Source organism: Podarcis melisellensis (genome assembly GCF_964234715.1).
Source record: "Podarcis melisellensis genome assembly, chromosome: 3".
NCBI lineage: Eukaryota > Metazoa > Chordata > Lepidosauria > Squamata > Lacertidae > Podarcis > Podarcis melisellensis.
The window spans coordinates 112532493-112545315 of NC_138530.1; the positions used below are offsets into that span (position 1 = coordinate 112532493).

Consider the following 12823-nt stretch of genomic DNA (forward strand, 5'->3'; position numbering starts at 1 on the left):
CAATTTCTGTTCTCATCCTGAAGCAAAGTTCTTAACCTGAAGCACTATTTCTGGGTTAGCGGAGTCTGTAACCTGAAGCGTATGTAACCGAAGGTACCTCTGTACTTCAGGTGCTGAATGGGTTCCCCATGTATCTTGAGTGATGGGTGCTGTGGCATGCAATATTTAATGGGGAAAAATGGGCAATGGAGCATATTTTGAGTTTTAGCGTAAGTGAAATTCAGTGGGGAACTGAGTAAATGTATCATGCCTTCCAATCACCGTTGTCTATCTCTGCTTCCTAGAGTAAAACATCAGCAGCACTTGCCAAATTAATCTCTCTTCAAGCTACAGAAGCTGTTGTAGTGACACTTGGAGCTGACAACTGTGTCATCAGGTACGCCAGTAGTAATTCTTTCCCGTTCTTCTTACGATACAATGTAGTCTTCTGAGATTTCGCAAATCCAGTTCAGAGGTAAATAAGCTGTGATGGATGTAACTGGCTTTTAGGGGACAGTGCTGCATTTTCTGTAATGTTTTCCTTGTGCTTTTTCACTGCATTCAGTTGATTTTATATATTGGAGTGGGCTTATAAATGCATAAATAAAACCTCTATGTGGTATTCAGGAGGTTTATTTGTATTGGAAGAGATGGAATACCATCAGGGTTGAGTCTTAGATGTGTAGTGTCCAGTAATCCTCACTCTGTCCTAGTATTAGTTGGATTTCAATTTGGGGGGAGAGAGAGGTAGGGATGTGTGTTTGCGATGAGACAGAGGCCGGTGTAGCAGATTTTAGACCGCAATTTACACTCCGAATTTGTCTTTGCATTCCAGTGCAAAGTCCATTTGCATCTCCTTACTACACTGAGTTTATTTCTCCCTGTGTGTTTTTGTACTGCTTCTTGCCTGCTGCTTTTCAGATAGTAGAGTTTCTCTCATTTCAGTGGTATGGCTAAAATGGAGCCCCTTTTTCTTAACTATGAGATCTCACTTACAGGGAGGAACAAGTGCCTGTTGAACTGGTTCAGCGAGGAGATGTCGTAAAGGTGGTACCCGGTGGGAAATTCCCGGTTGATGGAAAAGTGGTTGAAGGCAGCTCTATGGCAGACGAATCCCTCATCACTGGTAACTTTTTCCATTCTTAATTGAACAATAGCAGGTTCCCAGGGACTGAGCTTTGCATGGGCTTGGTCTGTGGAACAAAGAATTAATGCTGTGCAGGTGCATCGGGAGAGAGACAAAATAGATCATATATCTGTTCATGAGTTGATGGTGTGAAGGTGCAAGATGCACAACATTTCTTTGTTATTAGGAAGAACAAAGGAACTAATTCCCACATAAATGTTTGCAAATGCTTGCAATTAGTTTTAGAGCTGCAGTCTTAAATATTTCCATCCCTTGAGGGCTGGAGTCGCTTTATGATCCGTGGTGCTTCATTAGCCCAATAATTAGTGCAGAGAACCAATAACAGCTTCTCTGTTCCAAACACTGATATATGAAGCCTTCTTAATTACAGTAATCCCAGTGAAATTATTTGCTTACAACAATTCTTCTTTCACTTTTCCCGGCTAGTAGGATATAGTTGCAGCTTAACAGGCTGATACTAGTGTCCAGTGCTTCTCTGGTTGGTAGCATGAATTTTGAATCTTGTTTCGCTTCTGGTAGATCTTGATCTAAACGTTTGGGCACAGCAGGTTTTTTCACGGAACAAAGAGGTGTCCCCTCTTAGGAGAAGTAGAATCACAGGTGTAAGGCAGGCATTTTCCAGATACATCAGTTATTGGTGCATCCATCCACATGCTTGTCAAAATTGGATGGTTCTCTGCATATCATGAGAACAAAAAAAGATCCATGCTGGATTAGGCCAGTGTCTGGATCCAGCCCAGTATCTTGTTCTCACATTGGCCAACCAGATAGCTATGGAAAGATAATAATAATAATAATAATAATAATAATAATAATAATAATAATAATAATAATGGAAGATTGGCAGATGAAGATGGTGGATTTTTCGGAGCTAGCCGACCTGACTGGAAGAGTCCACGACCAGAAGGAGGAGGAGGACCAGGAAGAATGGATGACATTTAAAGAGTACTTAGCTAAATATGTTAAGATAATTTAACTGGAAAAGCTTGCAAATATTAGATAGGCTTAGGATTTAAATATGTAAGGATAGGAATTAAGATGTTTAAAGCTAAATTAGAAAGAATGAAAGATGTTAAGTGACCAAGTTAATTTTTTGAGAAAATTGATTTTGGAAAACTGTTAAAATGACATACAATGAAATTCAACCACGGGGAATTGAGGAAGTCACTTAACAATGTTATTAAGAATGGTTTGATTATAAATAGATTGTATGTATGTTTGTTTGTTTGTTTGTTTGTTTGTATGCTTGTTTGTTTGTTTTAATTTTTTTTTGGAAAATTAATAAAATTTTTGATGATGATGATGATAATAAATAAATAAATAAATAAATAAATAAATACTTATACCCCGCCCATCTGGCCGGGCCTCCCCAGCCACTCTGGGCAGCTCCCAACAGAATATTAAAAACACTATGAAACATCAAATATTAAAAACTTCCCTAAACAGGGCTGCCTTCAGATGTCTCCTAAAAGTCTGGTAGTTGTTTTTTCCTTTGACATCTGGTGGGAGGGCATTCCACAGGGCGGGCGCCACTACCGAGAAGGCCCTCTGCCTGGTTCCCTGTAACCTCACTTCTTGCAGTGAGGGAACCACCCAAAGGCCCTCAGTGCTGGAACTCAGTGTCCGGGCAGAACGATGGAGGTGGAGATGCTCCTTCAGGTATACATGAGCTGGACCTGAGCATAGCAGCACTCTCCATACCTGCGACTCCTTGCACATGGTATTCAGGGGGATGCTGCTTTCAACAGTGGAGGTATACCTGCCATTGTGTCTCGTCGCCATTGATAGCCTTATCCCTTCTGGATTTGTCTAAACCTCTTTTGAAGCCATTAGAGGTAATGGCTATCACTACAGTGGTGCCTTGCAAGACGAAATTAATCCGTTCCGTGAAGCTCTTCGTATAGCGGTTTTTCGTCTTGCGAAGCAAGCCCATTGACAGCTTAGCGGATTAGCGCTATTAGCGGATTAGCGGCTTTTAGCGATCAGCTATTAAGCGGCTTATCAGCGGATCAGCTGATAAGCGGCTTAGCGGCTTAGGAAAAGGGGGGGAAAAGGGGGGAAACCCGCAGGAATTCGCAAGACATTTTCGTCTTGCGAAGCAAGCCCATAGGGAAATTCGTTTTGCGAAGCGCCTCCAAAACGGAAAACCCTTTCGTCTAGCGGGTTTTCCGTCTTGCGAGGCGTTCGTCTTGCGGGGCACCACTGTACTTCTTTTGTGGGAGAGAATTCCAGAGTTGAGCTATGTGCCGTGTGACATTGTACTGCTTTCTGCGTGAGGGAGGAGCTGGTAGAAGCTGTTGGTTGATTTCGCTTCATTCTTGTAGGAGAAGCCATGCCTGTCGTCAAGAAACCTGGCAGCACAGTAATCGCAGGCTCCCTCAACGCACATGGCTCCGTGCTTGTGAAAGCAACTCACGTTGGCTCTGATACCACCTTGGCACAAATTGTAAAACTGGTAGAGGAAGCTCAGATGTCAAAGGTAAAGCATGCTCATTTGAACTTGGGTTTTTTTGGGGGGGGGAGCTGCCTTGAATCAGTGTTTTTGTTGTGGCATTCGACATCTGTATTGGGTATTGGAGGGGGGAATCTAACAAGGGTTTAAATAATAATAATAATTTATTTGTACCCCGCCCATCTGGCTGGGTTTCCCCAGCCACTCTGGGCGGCTTCCAACAAAGATTAAAAATACATTAGAATGTCACACATTAAAAACTTCCCTGAACAGGGCTGCCTTCAGATGTCTTCTAAACGTTAGGTAGTTGTTTATCTCTTTGACATCTGGTGGGAGGGTTTCCACAGGGCAGGCGCCACTACCAAGAAGGCCCTCACTTCTCGCAGTGAGGGAACCGCCAGAAGGCCCTCGGCGCTGGACTTCAGTGTCTGGGCTGAACGATGGGGGTGGAGACGCTCCTTCAGGTATACTGGGCCGAGGCCATTTAGGGCTTTGAAGGTCAACACCAACACTTTGAATTGTGCTCGGAAACGTACTGGGAGCCAATGTAGGTCTTTTAAGACCAGTGTTATGTGGTCTCCAGAAGTGCTATCATGTTATGTAGACTCCAGAAGTGCTATCATGGCTGTTTGCTCCAAAAGCTTCCCATATACTGCCACCCAAAGCTTTTTGTAGACCCTCAGCCCATACTCCCAAAATCTCTCCCAGAGGACATAGGCCCATCTCTCTTCCATCTGGCTGCTTACCTGGTTCCTGAACCTCTCTCATCTTACTTGAAGCCATCTTCAAGTAAGGCAGCTGCATTGCACTACAAGGTCTCCTCCAAATCTGTAGTTCTTTGAAACAGCATGTACAGTGGTACCTCGGGTTAGATACGCTTCAGGTTACATACGCTTCAGGTTACACATTCCGCTAACCCAGAAATAGTACCTCGGGTTAAGAACTTTGCTTCAGGATAAGAACACAAATCGTGCTCCTGCGGCGCAGCGGCAGCGGAAGGCCCCATTAGCTAAAGTGGTGCTTCAGGTTAAGAACAGTTTCAGGTTAGGAACAGACCTCCAGAACGAATTAAGTACTTAACCCGAGGTAGTGCAATTACTGGGGTCGTGAGTACCTGCCTCTGAGGTAAGAATATGAAAAAGCCAAAAAAAACACCTGGGAAATCAGGGAAGCAGGAGATTTCAGCCGAGCCTTATGAACGTACAATGGAAGATTCATGTGCAATTGCTGCTTTTGAATTGAGTACCTCTCACTGGCCTCTAGTCCTCCCTCTCTTCTAACCCTTCTCTCACCTGCTACTGTCTGAAATACTACCCCATGCAAGTTTTCCCTCCTCCTCCACACCCAGGTGACCTTTGGACTCTCCTTTATTTGGTTTTGCTGCTGTACTCTTGTCACGCTCCCAACTGGGATGTGTCCGTTTGGATGTAAATCCTATTGGTTTCAAGGCCTTTCTCCATCCTAGTTATTTTCTTTTGTACAAACATTATGTACTTGGGGAGATATATGAGACTTTCCCCTAGGCCTGTGCTTCTGGGATGAGAAGCTACGTTTTTCTAAGCAGCTGGGAAAATGGATTTCTTCCTTCTCTCCTACCCTACCTTCCCCAATAGCTGGTTTCTTGTACCAGTGAATACTGTGGTTCTCCCCACTCTAGCACTGGCTCATCTCCCATTGATATTAAAATGTGGGAAACATGGAGTGCCCCCCCCCATGCAATGGGACTCCTGCTTCCACTGCTATTCAGTACAGGTGTACTGGCTGTTGCAATACCAAGCTTCGTGAGGAAATACTTTGTCTAGGAAAACTCTCTTTCTCCTGTAGTTGTTGCTGTTGTTGTTTTGCCACTATTAAAAAGGACCCCTGACCATTAGGTCCAGTCGTGACCGACTCTGGGGTTGCGGCGCTCATCTCGTTTTACTGGCCGAGGGAGCCTGTGTACAGCTTCTGGGTCATGTGGCCAGCATGACAAAGCCGCTTCTGGCGAACCAGAGCAGCGCCGTTTACCTTCCCGCCGGAGTGGTACCTATTTATCTACTTGCACTTTGATGTGCTTTTGAACTGCTAGGTTGGCAGGAGCAGGGACCGAGCAACGGGAGCTCACCCCGTCGCGGGGATTCGAACTGCCGACCTTTGGATCGGCAAGTCCTAGGCTCCGTGGTTTAACCCACAGCGCCACCCGCATCCCTTTTGCCACTATTACTATTACTATTAATTTTGTATACTGCCCTTCATCCAAAGATCCCAGGGCAATTCACAAGAGAAAAATACAAAACGGGAATACAAAATACAGTGGTGCCTCGCAAGACGAAATTAATCCTTTCCGTGAGGCTCTTCGTATAGCGGTTTTCTCGTCTTGCGAAGCAAGCCCATTGACAGCTTAGCGGATTAGCGCTATTAGCGGTTTAGCGGCTTTTAGCGATCAGCTGATAAGCGGCTTAGTGGCTTAGGAAAAGGGGGGGAAGGGAAAAAACCCCGCAGGAACTCGCAAGACATTTTCGTCTTGCGAAGCAAGCCCATAGGGAAATTCGTTTTGCGAAGCGCCTCCAAAACGGAAAACCCTTTCGTCTAGCGGGTTTTCCGTCTTGCGAGGCGTTCGTCTTGCGGGGCACCACTGTACATAATAAAAACAAACCAATTACACCTCCCCCAACACACAAACCCATTTAATAGCCCTAAAATGTTACTCAGCCAAATTCAGCCTGTTGTAGAGAAATGGGTTTTTTGCCTGGCACCTGAAGATACTGCCTTGGAGCCAAACTTCTTAGGCTGCTGACCCATTTATTTAAACCCAGGTTTGCCTCAATAATGGATGAAGTAATAGTGGTGGGTTCAAATTTTCAGTGCAAGAGGGACACATAGGTAGAGGTTGCTGAGTCCTCCTCATGCCCGCTGTGAACTTCCTGATAGGCTTTCTCCTCCCTCCTCCTGCATCCCCACCTAAAATAAATAGCAGCAGATTGTGGGGTGGGGTTTTCATTTCTTTTTACGTCCACGAGTGTACCTCCCCTCTTTATTTTATTTCTGCAAACCCTGTTTTATATAATGGGTGAGTCTCGTGAGTTAAGCCAGGCACGTCTACTTGCTTCCGTACAGTATTGAAATACAAGAATAAGAAGAAAAAAATCAAATAATGGGGAAAGAATTGCAAAAAATAAATAAATCACGCAATACCGAGCAGCAAAAACAAAGCCATGGTACCAGTCCCAATTAAAGCCCTAACCCAAACCCAGCATAACACTACTTAAAACCAGCTGGGCTTTAAAAGGTGTTAGAAGATGTCGCAGGTAAAACCACAGCGTCTTTTAGGGGGGAAAGCCTGAATTGATGACCCTTCAGTGCCTGCATAAAGGCAGCAGAGAAAGAGAGAGGGAGTTCCATCATTGTGGGGCTTCTCTGTTGGGTCCCCCAGTCTAGTTGATGGCACTGGCAGGATGGAAGGAGCTCTTTCAGGGATCATCTGAAAACACAGCAAGGGTAGCTTTTGATTAACTAGTGACCGCTCTTCTTGTAATTAATCTGAGGACTTGGGTGGTGGGAGATTTTGTCAGAGGAATGTGCCCCTATAAAGCAGGTATACAGTATATATACCATAGTTGTCGAATGGAATCCGTTCCGGAAATCTGTTCTACTTCCAAAAACGTTTTACAACCAAGGCGCGGCTTCTGATTGGCTGCAGGAGCTTCCTGCACTCAATCGGAAGCTGCCTCAGACGTTCGGCTTCCAAAAAATGTTTGCAAACCGGAACACACACTTCCGGGTTTGCAGCATTCAGGAGTCAAATGGGATGAGTACCAAGGCGTTTGACAACCAAGGTACGACTGTACAGTATTTGTAAAAGGCTTAATAGTGGAGTTCATGCAACTGTTCTGTCCTGCATAAATATACTGTAAACGTATCTTCTCAATTTATAGGCACCCATCCAGCAGCTGGCGGACAGATTTAGTGGATATTTTGTCCCTTTTATAGTCATCATTTCCGTTGCAACTCTAGTGGCCTGGATTGTAATCGGATTTGTACACTTTGATATTGTTCTGAAATACTTCACTGTAAGTACTGTATACTGATTTATTATAATGTATTATTGTTTAGAAGCTTTGCTTATATTCACAAATCACAGCAGACAGGATTCTTTTTCTTAAGCGTGTAATCTGAAATTAAGTCTCTCTGGAGTGTGTTGAATGTATGCTTCTCTGCCCCATTGGGGACAGGGCTGGCAAAGAATTGATTATTTTCACAGTGTGGATCATTTGAAAATGATTATCTATTGCCAAATAGTTTGCGCGGAAACACTGTGTTAAGACCCAGGACTGCTCACCACCAGCCTATGATCTAACTTGGGCTGCCAAGGACAGCAGCAAACATACCAGATAAGATATAATGTGGAAAAGGATTAGGCGTGTTTAGATTAGACATAGATTACTTGGGGGAAGCATGGTCTTCAAATACCTGAAAGGCCAACATAAAAAAGAAGAGCAGCTGTTTCCCAGAGCAACTGAAATTGAAGGCAAAGAGGAAACAAGGAGATCTAAATATCAGAAATAAGGAATACTTTCTAACTATAAACTGAGCATTTGAACTCATTCCAAAGGGTGGTGAAAGCTGTTATTATGTAGGGAGATGCCTAGACATGTTTCCCCTATGTGTAGTAACCAATAAAGGGATTAAATTTTCAAGCATTAATATAGTGATTTGTCAGTACAGACAGCAGTAAGTGTGTGCGCATGCTGGTTTTCAGCCACGGCTGTATGCGTAATATCACTAGATTTCCCTTGTGAGCAAACTCCTCTTCCTTCCCTCCTAGCATCACAGTAAAGACGTCTCGAAAACTGAAGTCGTCCTGCGCTTCGCCTTTCAGACCTCCATCACAGTCCTGTGCATCGCATGCCCTTGTTCCTTGGGTCTGGCCACCCCAACCGCGGTGATGGTGGGCACTGGAGTTGCCGCCCAGAACGGTATTCTCATCAAAGGTGGGAAACCCCTGGAAATGGCACACAAGGTTAATATTGTCATTGCTAACTCACACCTGCTGCCATAACTCTTTTTGCTGCTTTTTGAAACAAATATCGATAGATTTACAGTGCAGTCCTATAGATGTCGACACAGAAGTATGCCCCTGTGTTTTAGGGCTGTGTTCTTGTATTTATTTACCGTATTTTTCGCCTCATAGGGCGCACCGCCCCTTAGGACGCACCTAGTTTTTTTGGGGGGGGAATAAAGAATTCCCCCCCCAGGCACGGAGCTAGCGCAGGGGAAGCCCGAGCTTCCCTGAACCCCAGCCCCGAGAACAGGAGAACAGCCTGCTATCCGCAAGCCTAGGGAGCCCGGCGGGAAGTCGCGTCGGTCTCCCCAGGCTTGCGGAGAGCTGCGCAAAGCCCGGGTGCGCTCTTCAGCGCGCCCTAGGCTTTGGAATGCAGGCAGTTCTGCGCAGCCCTCGGGAGACCGGCGCGGAGTTGCGCCGGTCTCCCGAGGGTTGCTCAGAGCTTCCTAAAGCCTGGAGAGCAAGAGGGGTCGGTGAGCACCGACCCCTCTCGCTCTCCAGGCTTCAGCGAAAGCCTGCATTTGCCCCATAGGACGCACACACATTTCTCCTCCATTTTTGGAGGGGGAAAAGTGTGTCCTATAGGGCGAAAAATACGGTAATTTTGATTGTATGTTTCTAGATTAAATTTTATATCTTTGTTAATTTTTTATTGCAAACTACCCAGGGAACTTTGTGTTATGGTCAGCATACAAATAAAATCTACAGTGGTGCCTCACAAGACGAAATTAATCCGTTCTGTGAGGCTCTTTGTCTAGCGGTTTTTTCGTCTTGCGAAGCAAGCCCATTGACAGCTTAGCGGATTAGCGCTACAGCTGTCAAGCGGCTTCCAGCGATCAGCTGTTAAGCGGCTTATCAGCGGAACAGCTGTTAAGCGGCTTAGCGGCTTAAGAAAAGGGCAAAAAAAGCGAAAAAAACCCGCGGGGGGGGGATGCAAGATTTTTTCCGTCTTGCGAAGCAACCCCATAGGGGAATTCGTTTTGCGAAGCGCCTCCAAAACGGAAAACCCTTGCGTCTAGCGGGTTTTTCGTCTTGCGAGGCGTTCGTCTTGCGGGGCACCACTGTATTTGTGTCTTTATTTCTTGCAGGTACAGACTGTAATGTTTGATAAAACGGGGACCATCACTTACGGAGTTCCTAGAGTCATGAGGGTCCTCTTACTAGGAGATGCAGGAGCTACTTTGTCTCTGAAGAAGGTGCTTGCTGTTGTGGGCACTGCAGAAGCCAGCAGCGAACATCCTTTAGGAATGGCTGTCACGAAGTACTGCAAAGAGGTATGACACTATGATCTAAACCACTGAACCTCCTGGGCTTGCCGATCGTAAGGTCAGCAGTTTGAATCCACACAACAGGGGTGATCTCCTGTTGCTCTGTCCCAGCTCCTACCAACCTAGCACTTCGAAAGCACACCAGTGCAAGTAGATAAATAGGTACCACTGTGGCGGGAAGGTAAACGGCGTTTCTGTGTGCTCTGGCACTCATCAAAAGCAGTTTAGTCATGCTGGCCACATGACCTGGAAAGCTGTCTGTGGAAAAACGCCAGCTCCCACGGCCTGAAAAGCAAGATGATTGCTGCAACCCCAGAGTCAATTTTGACTGGACTTCACCATCCAGGGGTCCTTTACCTTTTTACCTCTAGTTGACACTTAATAATCTCTGCTTTGAGGGAAAGTTCTGCATTTGCATGCAACAGACTTGTCATTGTTAGATCCTGTAACTGGCAATGTAAAGATGATGATGATGATTTCGTTCGTTCGTTATACCCCGCCCTTCTGGGTTGCCCCAGCCACTCTGGGCAGCTTCCAACATATCTAAAAAAATATTAAAACATTAAAAAGCTTCCCTATGCAGGGCTGCCTTCAGGTGTCTTCTAAAGTAAGGTTACCAGATTTTTTCCAATGAATCTGGGGACAGTTTTCAACTTCAATGGATTTTGTATGGGGACTGATTTGTAAATCCGGGGACTGTCCCTGGGAAACGGTGACATCTGGTAACCTTATTGTAAAGGTTACATAGTTACTCATCTCCTTGACGTCTGATGGGAGGGCCCTCCACAGGGCCGGCGCCACTACCAAGAAGGCCCTCAGCCTGGTTCATATCTCATACATTTGGGACAGTTTGGATTGTTTATGTTTGATGGTACTAAGAATCTTCAATTACGTCACCAGTTTTCAGATATTGGGGTGAGTTATGGGAGCCCTTGGCCTCAGGACACTGGCACAGAGAAATTGAATGTCTTTCCGCTTGTGCAACTTTCCGCTTCTTCCCAGTATCATTTAAAACTACAGTGGTACCTCTAGTTGCGGACTTAATCCACCCCAAAAAGTCTGCAACTACAGCGCCTCTTCCGCGCATGTGTGCAGTGCGACCGAGTGCTTCTGCGCATGTACAAAGCACGCAGATCGCTTTGTCAAGCTTGCGAAAATCTATCATTTGCCCGAAAATAAATGTTGGAAGTGTAAAGAAAGGGAAGGAACATTCTTTCACCTTTGGTGGACGTGCCCAAGGATTAAGGCTTTCTGGGAACAGATCTATAATGAACTGAAAAAGGTACTTAGGTACACCTTCCCTAAGAAACCAGAGGCCTTTCTCCTGGGCATAGTTGGCCAATCGGTTGTAAAGAAGGATAGAACCTTTTTCATGTATGCTACAACAGCAGCAAGAATTCTCATAGCAAAGTACTGGAAGACACAAGATTTACCCACCGTGGAAGAATGGCAGATGAAAGTGATGGACTACATGGGTCTGGCAGAGATGACGAGCAGAATCTGAGACCAGGGAAGAGCGACGGCGGAAGAAGATTGGACAAAATTTAAAGACTATTTAAAGAAATATTCAAAAATTAGTGAATGTTAGATTGATGTTGAATGAGAAAAAATAGGGGTTAATAGCAATAATGGTTAAGTGAAAGAAATGGAATGTTCTTATAATTAATTTGAAAATAGGGGAGGGATTTGTTAATTAATTAATTTGACATGAGAATGCAGAAAGGGGAGGTATGAGGAAGTCGGGAGAGTAAGGAACATGAAATTAAGAGTTTGAAATTATACGTGTTGTATGTTTTATTGTTTTATTTTTAGTGTTATGGATGGAAAATGGAATAAAAAAATTATATCCAAAAAAAAAAGCACGCAGATCACTTCTGCACATGGTGAACCTAGAAGTAAACACTTCCGGGTTTGTCATGTTCGTAAGCTGAAAGTCCGTAACAAGAGCAGAATGCAACTAGAGGTATCCCTGTCCTTATTTTGCAGGAGCTGGGCAGAGAGATCCTCGGGTACTGCAAAGATTTCCAGGCAGTCCCTGGGTGTGGAATAAGCTGTAATGTTGGCAGCATTGAAGCCGTGCTGGGTGAGACGGAGCAGCTTTTGAGCCATCCGAATCCTCACCTTGGCGACATTGGCAAAGGTGCTACAGATCCAGACCCACAGGCCCTGATCCCCAAACTGGAAGGTAAGTAAGATTGCAGCTATCAGTACAGCTGCAGGTTGCTAAATGAATGGTTCCTCAACCCATGAGGTCTGACAATTGGATGTTTATCTTGACCATGTTCCTAGTTGCACCTAATAAATACAATCATTAAGCTGCTTTGTGTGCAAAATTTTAAGACTAGGCAAAACATCTGTTTCTTCTGATTGATGCAGGAGGGAGGCTACCGGCCTCTGGGAAATGTTGAGTTGCAGAGGAGACGAGGAAGAGTTGGGATTTTGAGCAACCACCTTGTCTTAATTACAAGTACTGGTGTTCAGGAAACTTCAGCAAAAATGTAGACATCGTGGCATTCTTAATCAAGCTTCTTAGGGTAGCATCCTACTACTAGAAAATACGTAAGAATCAATTATTAGTAGGTAGGTGGGGTAGCCCTAATCTGAATTATAGACCACGCAAACACAGCCGCCTTTTCTAAATACAATACAGTGGTACCTCTAGTTACGAACTTAATTCGTTCTGGCGGTCCTTTCTTCACCTGAAACTGTTCTTAACCAGAGGCATGCTTTCGCTAATGGGGCCTCTTGCTGCTGTTGCGCCGCCGGCACACAATTTCCGTTCTCATCCTGGGGCAAAGTTCTCAACTTGAGGTAACTTTTCCAGGTTAGTGGAGCTTGTAACCTGAAGCATTTGTAACTCGACGTACCACTGTATTTAGGAACGTCAGAAACTCTCTTGTACCAAATCAGATTGTTTCCAGCTTGGATATGCCCCA

At 44.9% G+C, this 12823-nt stretch overlaps 1 protein-coding gene across 2 annotated transcripts in view; it reads left to right on the forward strand.

The window, feature by feature from the left end:
- The window catches only part of ATP7B (ATPase copper transporting beta), a 42883-nt gene that overhangs the window by 21587 nt on the left and 8473 nt on the right, over positions 1-12823 (forward strand). For both annotated transcript variants that reach the window (XM_081905947.1, XM_081905946.1), the window contains exons 9-15: positions 285-376; positions 978-1105; positions 3451-3605; positions 7493-7627; positions 8383-8577; positions 9708-9893; positions 11874-12072. In XM_081905947.1, coding sequence (XP_081762073.1) covers positions 285-376; positions 978-1105; positions 3451-3605; positions 7493-7627; positions 8383-8577; positions 9708-9893; positions 11874-12072 — 1090 coding nt within the window. The remainder of the gene's footprint in view (positions 1-284; positions 377-977; positions 1106-3450; positions 3606-7492; positions 7628-8382; positions 8578-9707; positions 9894-11873; positions 12073-12823) is intronic.